The sequence below is a fragment of the Salmo salar genome, chromosome ssa16 (genome assembly GCF_905237065.1).
Source record: "Salmo salar chromosome ssa16, Ssal_v3.1, whole genome shotgun sequence".
Taxonomy (NCBI): Eukaryota; Metazoa; Chordata; class Actinopteri; order Salmoniformes; family Salmonidae; genus Salmo; species Salmo salar.
The window spans coordinates 1230595-1247604 of NC_059457.1; the positions used below are offsets into that span (position 1 = coordinate 1230595).

Below are 17010 nucleotides of genomic sequence, written 5' to 3' on the forward strand. Positions count from 1 at the left end.
TTCCATTGACCCCATTGCAGCCATTACCGGGGCGTGTTTGACAGGTCATTAAAAACATTTCCGCGGTCGTAAAGTTAACGGGAAAAACTTACAGGCACAAGCAATAGCATGAAAGAGTCGCAGGAGTATAATTTAAGCAAACAATCTGGCGAGATGTTTTTTGTTTCTGGTGTGTGTCTGCCTTTGTCTTTAGTTTTACACCTCCTTTATTTTACAAGTGCGTCTGATCTGCTTGGGTTTTGCATAAACATGCACAAAACACACACACAGCTAAACACACTTTTAAATATGAACACTTATTAATATAAAAGCAAGAATGCACACAGCATGCCATCACACATACCCACACACCTCTCCCTGGAGGAGCACTTTGAGAGTAAGGCACACATGCAGTAATTAATGCAATCTCCAGCCCAGCAGATGCCTGCTTGTGTGTGTGTCTGTGTGTGCACAATAACACCCCCCAACACACACAGACAGGATGAGAAGAATGTCTAAGTATTTTGTTCTACCAGCTCTCACAGCAGCATTAGACCTTCATCCATGTTTCTTAAATGTCAGTTGTTCCAAAGGTCAAATTTCAAAGTGTTTAAGGTTAAGTTTAGGTATTAACTCCACATTTTTAGGTTAAGCATTAACTCAGAATGGTTAAGGTAAGGGTTAAGGTTTAGGGTAGGCATAAAACTTCAAAATAAAAAATAAAACAGTAACATCACAACACTACATCACTCAGTCTGTCTGTCTGATGAACAATCTGTCACCAGGAACACTCATACAATATCACACATAAAACTGTTACTGGCTTCATAGTAATGCATGGGAGAGGCACCTCAGCTCTAGCCTTGTGAAGGATGCAGGGTAGGCTATTACAGGTATTTGATTCACACGTCACGTCGGTATGAAGGATCCGGGAGACAGACGCAGGAATGCGTAATATGGGTTTTTATTTCACCCAAATTACGACGTGCCGTGTAAGGGCACAGGGACGAAGACCAAACAAACACGTATACAAAACACAGGGTTGAAACCCAAACAAAAGAGCGAGGAGTACCTCGAATAAATAACACACATGCACAATGATTAACATACGGAACGAGACCTGTAGTCATCTGCACAATCCATAAGGGCACAGAAGCCAAAAACACATAGCACAGGTATACATAGCACACCAAAGGGCACACGCACCAACGGACATTGGAACAATAATCGACAAGACCATGAAAACCAAAGGGCACATATATACAAATACTAATCAGTGGGAATAAGGGACAGGTGTGCTTGATGATCCGTGACAACACAGTCATGGACACATACAGATTCAGTGACCTGTGGATGGGATGGTGCAGGGTAGGGGATAAGGGTGGAGGTTAACATTTGCACCGAATTCAGGCATTATAGGTCCAGTAAAGTTTTATTAACCAAACTTTGATGGGAATGGATTGAGAAGACACACCAAAAAAGAACACTGAGAAAACAGATCCAAACTGTTTTGTCTGAAGTGCTATAGCGGATGATATGACATCAACCGAAATGACAAGTCAGGGGCCTGGGACATGAGCTGATTGTTCCTGAGCCCCAGCCTGTGGAGCATGGGGCTCGCCTGCTGCCTTCACCCCAACTCGGCTCACTGGACCTGGGCTGTCCCGTGCCAGAGACACAGGGTAGGGGAGCTGCTGCTTTCGACAGGAGCTGTAATCTAGAACCGGGTCTGGTGCTGAGAGAGCTGAGTGGTCAGACAGAGGGATAAGTGGCTGTGTGTGTGTAGCAGTCCGGAGACTGCTGGAGTGTGACTGTCTGACTTTGATAAGGTCATCCTGCTGGGGCCCGGGCCCCTATTGTGACACACTGAGGGCCCCCTGCAAGCCCGCCTGTCATCTCTAGCACTGGCACGGTGCTCTTAAGGGATTTTAAATCTACCACACCCCTTTTGAATTTGATGTTGATATTTAAAAATGGTACGCTACTTATCCTTTTCTCTATAACATGTCTTACACGACTACCTACATCTGTTTTCATAACTTTACACATGTATTTTTAACCTTGTAAAATTAATTTGCCTGATGACGCGCGAGTGGAGAAAGAGAGTCTTCATACACGCTCATTTGTTTCCACATTTCCTCTCCTGGCCTCCGCTACTCGATGACCTTTTACCTTTTTCAAAATCAGGCAAGAATAGGGCGGATTCTCCCAGAGCATTGCAGAAATAGATGGAACATTTGACGAAGACAGAAAGAGATGGAGAGAGTTTTACAGTCACGAGAGAAAAAGTGATTAAGAAAGAGAGAGAGAGAGAGACATAGAAACATTGTGAAAGAGAAAGAGAGAAAGAAAAGAGAGAGGAAGTGAGTGCAATCAAGCATAACTAAATATGTCAGCTAGTCCACAGGTCTCAGGTGGTAGGTAGATAGTGAGGTACTGAAGTAGGTAGTAAGACATCAGGACTGGCTCTTTAACTCCAGACAGCATCTATCATGGCCCGGTCCTCTAACTCACCTCAGAGTCCAGAGCACACAGTTAGACAGCTAAATCACAACTCCTCTCTGTCCCTGACAAGCAGTGTACCTCAGACTGCCCACCGTAATGAGGTAATAGAGACAAAAGTAAAAGAGTCCCAGTAGGAATATGATCACCCTGCTGTCATGGCTCTATTGCTACAAGAGAGAACGGCAAATACATTCCTGTCTGACAGAGAGTCCATGTCTGTGTCCCAAATGGCACCCTATCCCTACTGTATATAAGGCACTGCTTTTAACCAGAGCCCTGGTCAAAAGCAGTGCACTACATAGAAAACAGGATGCCATTGGGATACAATTCCAGAGCTGTTATATGGCAGGTGTGTCCCAGTAGGAAGGGGGATGGTGGAACAATCTATGAGGAAACTAGGCCAAACACACACAGCAAGACCGCTGAATCAAAGGATGGAGACCTTTCCATCTCCCCCTACAGGATGCGGACGGTAAAACACACACCGCACCAGTCCCATTGTGAGGCCAAGTAAGGACAGGGTAGGACACACACAAACACTACCTGCTGTCAAACACACACTCACACATCCTGACACACAATTTGCTGTCCCCTCCCTGTTTCCTGTCAACATGATGCAGTCGGATCAAGATAATCCTCTCTTCCTGTCTGACAGGATATTGCTGGAGAGAGATGGGCCATCACGCTACTGAGACTAGCAGGTCACTGTAGTTAGCAGGTCACTTTAGGAACACATTAGTTAATAGATTCCATTCATGGATTCTCGTAGTAAGGATATGTACCCTTTTGTTTCTATACTGTTTTAAAACTCCACAAACTCAATTTAAAAGTTATTTCATGACCAACAAAATACTATTCTGTCTGTTAGGCAAGACTACTTGAAGTCTTTATCAGCCCTATATAAAGCTGTTCTATGGTCAAAATATGTGTAAAAGGGCTATCAACTGTGGTACAGTACTTACAGGAAGTTGACACAGCCGGTGCTGGGCGGAGGAGCAATCCAGACGAAGCTGAGACTGGTGGAGGGCTGGTGGCTGACGTGAGACGCCACGACACTACACACAAACTGAGTCCTAAACTGACGCTGCTCCGCCATCACACCTGAGAGAAGAACAGAGATAGAGCGAGAGAGAGAGTGATTAGAGAGACATTGGAAGAGAAAGAGAGGAGGTGAGGGATAGAGAGATATTGAGAGAGAGGGAGAGAAAGAGGAGGCATAGAGTGTTAGTGACAGACGTAAGCCTTCAGTGAAAATGGCCTGTTCTATGTTTGAGGTGGATTGGTGCTTGTTAGGAAATGTTGTGCACACATCCAGTAACTTGTATGTGTGCAGAAAAGATAAAGTAATGAAAGAAATAAGATACAATGCTCCAACAGTTTACTAAATGCAACGTTTTCATCAGCCTGGTGGCACACAGAGGAGACTAAAGACGCTCAGAGGAGAGGAGCCAGGTGGAACTACCTGATGTATGGGTCACGATTGACTTCCGGTTTGGAGCGAGCAGTCGCACCACGCTTCGCTCCACAGGTAATATTCCACTTCGCTACATTACAACGGCTTGATTTGTTTGATCTGAGCAATTCTTCTTAGCTAGCTACATAGCCGTCTTTGTATCAAAGATAATTGTGTAGTTTAGAGTAACTGAGTAATTATCGAGGCTAGCTATCTTCGTCCTCCTAACGTAGTCAACACTGCTAGCTGCTAGCTAGCTAGTCATCACTGTTAGCTAGCCAACTTCTACCGACTAACAGCACCGCAGAAACTATTACATTACAACGCAACGACTTGATTAGTGTGGTGTTAGTGTTAGTTAGCCAGCTACATAGTTGTCTGTGCGGTCTCTGTATCTAAGATAATTGTGTAGCTTGAGTTTGAGTATTATCGAGGTGTGCTAGCCAGCCGCGACGCGGCGCCAGACTTACTCAACACACCTAGTCATCATTAACCCACTGCCAGATAGCCATGTAGTTACTAATACTTCACAACGGAACGATTTGACTAGTGCAGTGTTACCTAGCGAGCTACCTAGTTGTCTTTGTCATAGCTTGATAATTGTTAATTGATAATTGTTAGCTAGCCAGCCATCGAGGTTAGCTAGCCAGCTATTTCCGTCCCCCGCGACGCCATTTTTCCTAACCTAGCCAACTATTACCGACGAGCAGCATTGTTGAAACTAAATACACTACAAGGAACGTCTTGATTAGTGTTATGTTAGCTAGCTAGCTACAAAGTTGCTTTGTATCATGACAAGGTGTAGTACTGAAACTACCGAGGTTACCTAGCCAGCTACACGTTCAAAGTCAACAACGCAGCCACTGCTAGCTAGCCTACTCCACCAGCCAGCAGTACTGTATCATTTTAGTCAATAACATTTTTGCAACGTAAGCTTAACTTCCTGTACATTCGAGACGTGTAGTCCACTTGTCACTCCAATCTCATTTGCATTAGCGTAGCCTCTTCTGTAGCTTGTCTACTATGTGTCCGCCTATCCCTGTTCTCTCTCCTCTGCACAGGCCATACAAACGCTCCACACCGCGTGGCCGCTGCCGCTCTAACCTGGTGGTCCCAGCGCGCACGACCCACGTGGAGTTCCAGGTCTCCGGCAGCCTCTGGAACTGCCGGTCTGCGGCCAACAAGGCTGAGTTCATCTCAGCCTATGCTACCCTCCAGTCCCTAGACTTCCTGGCGCTGACGGAAACATGGATCACCACAGATAACACTGCTACTCCTACTGCTCTCTCCTCGTCTGACTACGTGTTCTCGCATACCCCTAGAGCATCGAGCCAGCGGGGTGGTGGCACTGGAATCCTCATCTCTCCCAAGTGGACATTCTCTCTTTCTCCCCTGACCCATCTGTCTATCTCCTCATTTGAATTCCATGCTGTCACAGTTACCAGCCCTTTCAAGCTTAACATCCTTATCATTTATCGCCCTCCAGGTTCCCTTGGAGAGTTCATCAATGAGCTTGACGCCTTGATAAGTTCCTTTCCTGAGGATGGCTCACCTCTCACAGTTCTGGGTGACTTTAACCTCCCCACGTCTACCTTCGACTCATTCCTCTCTGCCTCCTTCTTTCCACTCCTCTCCTCTTTCGACCTCACCCTCTCACCTTCCCCCCCTACTCACAAGGCAGGCAATACGCTTGACCTCATCTTTACTAGATGCTGTTCTTCCACTAATCTCATTGCAACTCCCCTCCAAGTCTCCGACCACTACCTTGTATCCTTTTCCCTCTCGCTCTCATCCAACACTTCTCACTCTCCCCCTACTCGGATGGTATTGCGCCGTCCCAACCTTCGCTCTCTCTCTCCCGCTACTCTCTCCTCTTCCATCCTATCATCTCTTCCCTCTGCTCAAACCTTCTCCAACCTATCTCCTGATTCTGCCTCCTCAACCCTCCTCTCCTCCCTCTCTGCATCCTTTGATTTCCTCTGTCCCCTATCCTCCAGGCCGGCTCGGTCCTCCCCTCCTGCTCCGTGGCTCGACGACTCACTGCGAGCTCACAGAACAGGGCTCCGGGCAGCCGAGCGGAAATGGAGGAAAACTCGCCTCCCCTGCGGACCTGGCATCCTTTCACTCCCTCCTCTCTACATTTTCCTCTTCTGTCTCTGCTGCTAAAGCCACTTTCTACCACTCTAAACTCCAAGCATCTGCCTCTAACCCTAGGAAGCTCTTTGCTACCTTCTCCTCCCTCCTTAATCCTCCTCCCCCTCCCCCCTCCTCCCTCTCTGCGGATGACTTCGTCAACCATTTTGAAAAGAAGGTTGACGACATCCGATCCTCGTTTGCTAAGTCAAACGACACTGCTGGTCCTGCTCACACTGCCCTACCCTGTGCTTTGACCTCTTTCTCCCCTCTCTCTCCAGATGAACTCTCGCGTCTTGTGACGGCCGGCCGCCCAACAACCTGCCCACTTGACCCTATCCCCTCCTCTCTTCTCCAGACCATTTCCGGAGACCTTCTCCCCTACCTCACCTCGCTCATCAACGCATCCTTGACCGCTGGCTACGTCCCTTCCGTCTTCAAGAGAGCGAGAGTTGCACCCCCTTCTGAAAAAAACCTACACTCGATCCCTCCGATGTCAACAACTACAGGCCAGTATCCCTTCTTTCCTTTCTCTCCAAAACTCTTGAACGCGCCGTGCTTGGCCAGCTCTCTTGCTATCTCTCTCAGAATGACCTTCTTGATCCTAATCAGTCAGGTTTCAAGACTGGGCATTCAACTGAGACTGCTCTTCTCTGTGTCACGGAGGCTCTCCGCACTGCTAAAGCTAACTCTCTCTCCTCTGCTCTCATCCTTCTAGACCTATCTGCTGCCTTTGATACCGTGAACCATCAGATCCTCCTCTCCACCCTCTCCGAGCTGGGCATCTCCGGCACCGCGCACGCTTGGATTGCGTCCCTACCTGACAGGTCGCTCCTACCAGGTGGCGTGGCGAGAATCTGTCTCCGCACCACGTGCTCTCACCACTGGTGTCCCCCAAGGCTCTGTTCTTGGCCCACTCCTATTCTCGCTATACACCAAGTCACTTGGCTCTGTCATATCCTCACATGGTCTCTCATATCATTGCTATGCAGACGACACACAATTAATCTTCTCCTTTCCCCCTTCTGACAACCAGGTGGCGAATCGCATCTCTGCATGTCTGGCAGACATATCAGTGTGGATGACAGATCACCACCTCAAGCTGAACCTCGGCAAGACGGAGCTGCTCTTCCTCCCGGGGAAGGACTGCCCGTTCCATGATCTCGCCATCACGGTTGACAACTCCCTTGTGTCCTCCTCCCAGAGTGCTAAGAGCCTTGGCGTGACCCTGGACAACACCCTGTCGTTCTCCACCAACATCAAGGCGGTGACCCGATCCTGTAGGTTCATGCTCTACAACATTCGCAGAGTACGACCCTGCCTCACACAGGAAGCGGCGCAGGTCCTAATCCAGGCACTTGTCATCTCCCGTCTGGATTACTGCAACTCGCTGTTGGCTGGGCTCCCTGCCTGTGCCATTAAACCCCTACAACTCATCCAGAACGCCGCAGCCCGTCTGGTGTTCAACCTTCCCAAGTTCTCTCACGTCACCCCGCTCCTCCGCTCTCTCCACTGGCTTCCAGTCGAAGCTCGCATCCGCTACAAGACCATGGTGCTTGCCTACGGAGCTGTGAGGGGAACGGCACCTCCGTACCTTCAGGCTCTGATCAGGCCCTACACCCAAACAAGGGCACTCCGTTCATCCACCTCTGGCCTGCTCGCCTCCCTACCTCTGAGGAAGCACAGTTCCCGCTCAGCCCAGTCAAAACTGTTCGCTGCTCTGGCACCCCAATGGTGGAACAAGCTCCCTCACGACGCCAGGACAGCGGAGTCAATCACCACCTTCCGGAGACACCTGAAACCCCACCTCTTCAAGGAATACCTGGGATAGGATAAAGTAATCCTTCTAACCCCCCCCTTAAAAGATTTAGATGCACTATTGTAAAGTGGTTGTTCCACTGGATATTATAGGTGAATGCACCAATTTGTAAGTCGCTCTGGATAAGAGCGTCTGCTAAATGACTAAAATGTAAATGTAAAAAATGTCATCTCTGCACCGCTGCACTGACATCCTCCTCCCTCCTTCTTTTGTTCACTCCCATCCTCTCCCACTCCTTTCTTCCCTCTCACACCTTTTTCTTCCTCCATCCCTCCCTCCTTCCTCCCTTCTGATGCCTTGACAATCTGCTAACTCTCAGTCCTCCATCCCTCCTTGACACGGTGTAATGGTGCTCTTATTAATGACTGCCTTGTTAGGAGATGATTTCATCAGGGGAATGACATCATGTCACACAATCTTTCTTTCATTGGAGACCACAGGGAGTGATCAGAACGGAACACAGCCAGGGCAACGGAACACAATAGCCTAACACAAACAAAAGCTTGAGGCAATAAGCCATTCAGCAGTGTTGTGACTTTGGCTATGTATATTCAAGATCATGTACTGATTAATTACTGGAATAATTAATTGATCTAATTTATTTAATTAATTTGATCCACCTGCAAAAAAAATTAAAGTGTCTATCCTATCCCAATTCATCTAAGAGTGGCACCATTAAGGGTTGGATTATATAGAGAGACTCTTGAATTAAATCTATCAGTAGTTATCATTAACCGTTATAGCATTAATCCGATCAACAACAGTCTTAATCAACATTCAATTTACTTTATTCTCATTCTGAACAGTAATTTTTTTGAAACTTCAAGAACCCAGTCGCTTGCAAAGATCTCAATGCCACAAATAAATAATTCAAGGTTTATTTACTAGACTATATAAGTTGAAAATGAAGATTGTATTTGGTAACTATATAGTCAGGGTGTAACGGTATACAGTACAGTTATTGTAGTGAGAATCTCCACAGATCACTATGAATGAACTTCTGTACTCAACTCAGCAAATACAACAGTATATTTATTCACAAGACTTTAGAGGACAAGATGGTCTTATCAATTGAGAGGGAAATATGAGGCTCCACCAACACAGGCTTTCACAACTGTGAAATTATAGAGTTTCATCAACCAGGAATCGCCAGTGGACAAGGCCATCGGTACGCATCCAAATATGGACAATGCAATGACAGTATTGATCATGGGTTGATAAATTAGACCTGCCATCTTACAACTACTCAATAACTTCCAGCCACGTTACACACACAACGCCACTTTCATAGAATTACTTGTGGGATTCCGTCAGGATGGGATTCCATCAGAATGGGAGCGGAGGCCAGATTGGAAAACAGCTTTGCCCTTAGTGTGTGATTACATCTCAGTCCGTTATTACACACTGAACAGCCCCTAACAGCCTGGCACTTGGTAGCAGCCCTGTATACTGACACTTCATAAATTACACCCTCCTTTCACACACACACACACACACACACACACACACACACACACACACACACACACACACACAGGTAATCTCTTCGACACACACACACAATACAATTTCCCTCTCACATACATGCGCATACACACTAACACCTACACAGGCATAAGGCTGGGGTAGGCTCTTTCAGTTAAAAATGCTTTCACATTCCTATACTCAAACACACTTCACTCTCAGAAATATTCCCCCGCTGTCACATGACATGCAATTACGGCCCAGTCAAAGCAATAGCTTTAGCGCAAAGTGTCCAATTCTGCGCCAGGGCTATGTAAGTGCTGTGTGTGTGCATGTGTGTATGTGTCTCCAATACTCCACAGGCAATTTGAGGCTCCCCACAGAGGTGCATAATACAGGCTTAGCTCCCATCGCCACGGTAACACAATCTAGCGAACTCCAGAGTGAGGAAAGGCGAGGGAAACAGGGGAACCCAGCAAGCACATTTGGTTTCTTGGAAGTTGTGGGAAAGTTCATTTTTGGTTTGCCATTGGTTCTGGGAACGAAGCCATACGTTTCCAGACCGGTAAAATCTGAAAATACTGTAATTCCAACTGAAGAACGTTGTTTTTCATTAATGCTCTCTGAACGTTTTGAAAACATGACTTTAAATAGAACCATGAGGAAACCTGTTGGAAACATTATGCTGAAGTACTGGAATTCCCACAGAAGAAGGTTGTTTCTTAACGTTCTCAGAACAATTTGAGAACAAGACTTTAAATAGAACCATGAGGGAACCTGTAGGAAACATGCTGAAAATCGCACAGGAGAGCATTGATTCTTAATGTTCTCAATACTACTTGAGGACATTCCCAAAGTCTAACCAGTTGGAGAACATTCCAAGAACATTACCAAAAATGTAACTACATGTAACCATGTATTAACTTTTAAGAAACATTCTGTTAAAGTAATGAAATACCAAGAAAATAACTTTATTTTGTCACGTTACTTAAATGTGCTGAGCCTTTTCCAAAGCCAAGGAAATATCCTACATCATTCCCAGAACGTTGTGGGAAGGTTGTATGCAAAATAACTATGGGAGAAACAGACACACACACCCCACAGACACACACACACACACACAGACATGATAGAGATGTGACAGCGACAGAGAAGAGTCGTCAATATGTCAGAGCTTGGGTGGGGGCTAAAGCTTAACCTCTTGACGGTCGCCTAGGATAGGGGGCGCTACAGCGATTTTTGAAAAAAATCCGTGCCCATTTTAAACGGCCTCCTACTCAAACTCAGAAGCTAGGATATGCATATAATTAATACTTGTGGATAGAAAACACCCTAAAGTTTCTAAAACTGTTTGAATGGTGTCTGTGAGTATAACAGAACTCATATGGCAGTCAAAACCCCGAGACCGATCGTAACAGGATGTGGAATTCTGAATTGCGGACTCAACTTCATCACTTTGCCTATAAATCACACCTTGAGCAATGGTTCATTGAGCACTTCCTATTGCTTCCACTAGATGTCCCCAGTCTTTACAAAGTGGTTTGAGTCTCCTACTGTAAAAACTGACAGAATGAGAGGCTGTGGAAAGTGGTCACATGAGGAGGGCCATCACCATTATGACGCCGGCGCCCCTGGCTACCCTCCCCTTTCGAAACGTTTAGAAAGACAATGCAATTGTCCCCCTTGAATCTTATTGGAGCTCTGGTTGAAAAAGGCCCTAAAGATTTATGTTATATAACGTTTGACATGTTTGAACGAACCTAAATAAAAAAAAATGCATTTTATTGAAAGAGGAGTCCCGTGGCCGACGGAGCTTTTGAAGCAGCCTTCAGAACGCGCTAACAAGAACAAGCTATTGGGACGTAAAGGATTAACTTTTTCGAACGAAAATACATTTGTTGTGGACCTGGGATTCCTGGAAGTGCTTTCTGATGAAGATAATCAAACGTAAGGGATTATTGACAATAGTATACAAGAGTAGATTTGATATGCGATTGTTCCAAGATGGCGCTGACCTGTAACGGTAACGGAGTATGGCATCCCCTTTTATCGCAAAGTGTGATTACCCAGTAAAGTTATTTTTAAATCTGGCATTGCAGGTGCTTTCAAGAGATGCTAATCTATAAATCTTAGAATGACAATATTATATTTTAAAAATGTTTTTGAATAGTAATTTAGTAAATTGTAGCGCTGTTTCACCGGATGCATTTGAGGTAAAATAGTTAGTCAACGTCACGCACCGATGTAAAATGCTGTTTTTATATATAAATATGAACTTTATCGAACAAAAGAATGCATGTATTGTGTAACATGATGTCCTAGGTGTGTCATCTGATGAAGATTGTCAAAGGTTAGTGCTGCATTTAGCTGTTTTTTGGTTATTTGTGATGCATGTGGTTGGTCGGAAAATGGCTATGTGGCTACTTTTACGATATACTCCTCTAACATAATCTAATGTTTTGCTTTTGCTGTAAAGCCTTTTTGAAATCGGACAACGTGGTTTGATTCAGGAGAGGTGTATCTATAAAACGATATAATTTGAGAAAAAAAATTGAAAAAACAAAATTATTACATTTTGTTATGCTAATGGGATATGATTTTTCGCTGGATGAGCCCGACCAGGGGTTAAGATGATTCTTATGGTATTGTTTAACGGCTGTCTTCGTCATCAGACGAAACAGAGAAGTCATCGTCTGAAAAAGTGGACCAGTACGCAGCGGAGTTAGAGTTCATCATGAATATTTAATTACGTAAGAACACGATACAAAAAACAAGAAAAACCGACAGCCAAAACAGTCCTGTCAGTTGCGAAACGAAACAGAAACAATGTGCACATGCTCCTTATGTGTGACTCCCAATCAACAACAACGAACTTCAGCTGTGCCTGATTGGGAGCCACACACGGCCCAAAACAAAGAAATACAAAAAACCTAGAAAACGAACATAGAACGCCCACCCAATGTAACACCCTGGCCTAACCAAAATAAAGAACAAAAAAACCCTCTCTATGGCCAGGGCGTTACATATTGCACACAATCAGTGTGAACCAGAGTGACTGGAAGTGACTGGAAATGACACAGGACATCTTATTTAATGAAAGGGGTTGCAGTCTGCTGTGAAGCATTCATCCATGTATACAGCTAAGTGTCTAGCTACAATTTCAGATATTATACATTTCTAATTTTATCAGAACATTGTTTTCATTGCAAGTTAAAGCTTACTGTTAGCTACCTAGCTGACATTAGATGGCTGGCTCGCAAGCTAACATTAAGTTTGTGATGTGTGAAGTAATGTTAACTAAGAATGCTATTTCACATTGCTAGTTATAGCCGAATGTTAGCTAGCTAACTGGCTAACATTGAACCTATTTGGTTAACTTTAGCTAGCTATGACAATTGGTTTGTATTGCTAGTACTCCATGGATTAGGATTATGCTTAATTGTTAACCTGTTAGGGCTAGGGGGCAGTATTTTGTCAAGCAATCCCGTTAACGGGATCCGAACGGGAAGGAGTATTTCATTACTTTAACCTGTTATGGCTAGGGGGCAGTATTTTCACAGCCGGATAAAAAACGTACCCGATTTAATCTGATTATTACTCCTGCCCAGTAACTAGAATATGCATATAATTATTGGCTTTGGATAGAAAACACCCTAAAGTTTCTAAAACTGTTTGAATGGTGTCTGTGAGTATAACAGAACTCATATGGCAGGCCAAAACCTGAGAAGATTTCATGCAGGAAGTGGCCTGTCTGACAAATTGTGTTTCATCTTGGCTCTTTTTATTGAAGACTGAAGATCTTTGCAATAACGTGACACTTCCTACGGCTCCCATAGGCTCTCAGAGCCCGGGAAAAAGCTGAACGATATCGAGGCAGGCTCTGGCTGAAACACATTATCGCTTTTGGCAAGTGGCCGATCAGAGTACTATGGGCTTAGGCGCGTGCCCAACTCGACCGAATGCTTTATTTTCTTTCGTCTGTTTACCTAAACGCAGATTCCCGGTCGGAATATTATCGCTTTTTTATGAGAAAAATGGCATAAAAATGGATTTTAAACAGCGGTTGACATGCTTCGAAGTACGGTAATGGAATATTTAGATTTTTTTTGTCACGAATTGCGCCATGCTCGTCACCCTTATTTACCCTTTCGGATAGTGACTTGAACGCACGAACAAAACTCCGCTGTTTGGATATAACGATGGATTATTTTGAACCAAACCAACATTTGTTATTGAAGTAGAAGTCCTGGGAGTGCATTCTGACGAAGACAGCAAAGGTAATAACATTTTTCTTATAGTAAATCTGACTTTGATGAGTGCTAAACTTGCTGGGTGTCTAAATAGCTAGTCCTGTGATGCCGGGCTATCTACTGAGAATATTGCAAAATGTGCTTTCACCGAAAAGCTATTTTAAAATCGGACATATCGAGTGCATAGAGGAGTTCTGTATCTATAATTCTTAAAATAATTCTTATGCTTTTTGAGAACGTTTATCGTGAGTAATTTAGTAAATTCACCGGCAGTGTTCGGTGGGAATGCTAGTCACATGCTAGTCACATGCTAATGTAAAAAGCTGGTTTTTGATATAAATATGAACTTGATTGAACAAAACATGCATGTATTGTATAACATAATGTCCTAGGGTTGTCATCTGATGAAGATCATCAAAGGTTAGTGCTACATTTAGCTGTGGTTTGGGTTTATGTGACATTATATGCTAGCTTGAAAAATGGGTGTCTGATTATTTCTGGCTGGGTACTCTGCTGACATAATCTAATGTTTTGCTTTCGTTGTAAAGCCTTTTTGAAATCGGACAGTGTGGTTAGATTAACGAGAGTCTTATCTTTAAAATGGTGTAAAATAGTCATATGTTTGAAAAATTGAAGTTTTTGCATTTTTGAGGAATTTGAATAACGCGCCACGGGATTACACTGGCTGTTGAATAGGTGGGACGCAAGCGTCCCACCTAGCCCATAGAGGTTAAGCACCAGCTGTCAGAGCAGCTCACAGATCACTGCACCTGTACATAGCCCATCTATAATTTAGCCCAAACAACTACCTCTTCCCCTACTGTATTTATTTATTTTATTTATTTATTTTGCTCCTTTGCACCCCATTATCTCTATTTCTACTTTGCACTTTCTTCTACTACAAATCTACCATTCCAGTGTTTTACTTGCTACATTGTATTTACTTTGCCACCATGGACTTTTTTTGCCTTTACCTCCCTTATCTCACCTCATTTGCTCACATAGACTTTTTTCTACTGTATTATTGACTGTATATTTGTTTTACTCCATGTGTAACTCTGTGTTGTTGTATGTTGTCGAACTGCTTTGCTTTATCTTGGCCAGGTCGCAATTGTAAATGAGAACTTGTTCTCAACTTGCCTACCTGGTTAAATAAAGGTGAAATAAAAAATTAATAAATAAACTTTCTTTATATTGACACTATCTGTTTCTGATACTGCTACCATTTCACTGTACCGTTTGTACCTTCTGTAGAGACACATCCATCCACTTAGCAGAATGTGGCTGGGGGTTATAGCATTTCTTTCACATGACCATGAATTTAGACAAGTGTGTCTGGGTAACCGTCATCAAATAATTATAAAATATTTTTATCTGAACACTTTGTTCAGTTGGAATTTTTCCTTATTGTAGCCTACTACTTTTACCACTTTTAGTCTTAATCTTTACTACACTACTCACTGTTTAGCGCATGACCTCACATGTGCATCCTTAAAGAGATGGGTGGGGCTGGCTTAACCTGTTGGGTCTAGGGGGCAGCATTTGCACGTCTGGATAAAAAAAATGTACCCGATTTAATCTGGTTACTAATCCTACCCAGTAACTACAATATGCATATACTTATTATATATGGATAGAAAACACTCTAAAGTTTCCAAAACTGTTTGAATGGTGTCTGTGAGTATAACAGAACTCATTTGGCAGGCAAAACCCTGAGACATTTTCTGACAGGAAGTGGATACCTGATGTGTTGTATTGACTTTAAACCTATCCCATTGAAAAACACAGGGGTTTAGGAATATTTTGGCACTTCCTATTGCTTCCACTAGATGTCACCAGCCTTTACAAAGTGTTTTGAGTCTTCTGGAGGGAGATCTGACCGAACAAGAGCCATGGAACGATGATGGCCCATTAGACACCTTGCGCGCGAGTTGATGTTGGGTACCCTCGTTCCAATACGTTATAAAAGAGTATGCATTCGTCCACCTTGAATATTATTCATGTTCTGGTTAACCTGTTAGGGCTAGGGGGCAGCATTGACACGGCTGGATAAAAAACATACCCGATTTAATCTGGTTACCACTCCTACTCAGTAACTAGAATATGCATATACTTATTACATATGGATAGAAAACACCCTAAATTTTCTAAAACTGTTTGAATGGTGTCTGTGAGTATAACAGAACTCAAATGGCAGGTCAAAACCTGAGAGATTCCTTTACAGGAAGTGGCCTGTCTGACCATTTCTGGAACTTCTTTGCCATCTCTATCATTTACTAAGGATCTCTGCTCTAACGTGACACTTCCCACGTCGTCCATAGGCTCTCAGAGCCCGGGAAAAAGAGAATGTCGTCATTCCAGCCCCAGGCTGAAACACATTATCGCCTTTCTCAAGTGGCCCATCAAGAGACACTAGCTTATGCGCGTGACCCCGACCGCCCCGCCTTTGGGATTTTTTTCCTCTGTTTGCCGAAAAGGAGATTCCCTGTCGGAATTTTATCGCTTTTCTACGAGAAAAATGACGTAAAAATTGATTTTAAACAGCGGTTGACATGCTTCGACGTACGGCAATGGAATACTTTGAATTTTATTGTCAGGAATTGCGCCAAGCGCGCGACACTTCTTTACTATTTCGGATAGTGTCTGGAACGCACGAACAAAACGCCGCTATTCGGATATAACGATGGATTATTTTGGACCAAACCAACATTTGTTATTGAAGTAGACGTCCTGGGTGTGCATTCTGACGAAGACAACAAAAGGTAATGACATTTTTATAATAGTAAATATGATTATGGTGAGTGCTAAACTTGCCGGGTGTCTAAATAGCGAGCCCGTGATGCCTGGGCTATGTACTTAGAATATTGCAAAATGTGCTTTCACCAAAAAGCTATTTTAAAATCGGACATATCGAGTGCATAGAGGAGGTCTGTATCTATAATTCTTAAAATAATTGTTATGCTTTTTGTGAACGTTTATCGTGAGTAATTTAGTAAAATGTTAGCGAATTCCCCGTAAGTTTGCGGGGGGTATGCTAGTTCTGAACGTCACATGCTAATGTAAAAAGCTGGTTTTTGATATAAATATGAACTTGATTGAACAAAACATGCATGTATTGTATAACATAATGTCCTAGGGTTGTCATCTGATGAAGATCATCAAAGGTGAGTGCTGCATTTAGCTGTCTTCTGGGTTTTGGTGACATTATATGCTGGCTTGAAAAATGGGTGTCTGATTATTTCTGGCTTGGTACTCTGCTGACATAATCTAATGTTTTGCTTTCGTTGTAAAGCCTTTTTGAAATCGGACAGTGTGGTTAGATTAACGAGAGTCTTATCTTTAAATGGCTGTAAAATAGTCATATGTTTGAGAAATTGAAGTAATATGATTTTGAAGATTTTGAAAAT

General features: G+C 43.7%; 1 protein-coding gene across 2 annotated transcripts in view; it reads right to left on the reverse strand.

The window, feature by feature from the left end:
• The window catches only part of LOC106573022 (reelin), a 318605-nt gene that overhangs the window by 208177 nt on the left and 93418 nt on the right, over nt 1–17010 (reverse strand). For both annotated transcript variants that reach the window (XM_045696831.1, XM_045696832.1), the window contains exon 3: nt 3447–3585. In XM_045696831.1, the coding sequence (XP_045552787.1) occupies nt 3447–3585 (139 nt within the window). The remainder of the gene's footprint in view (nt 1–3446; nt 3586–17010) is intronic.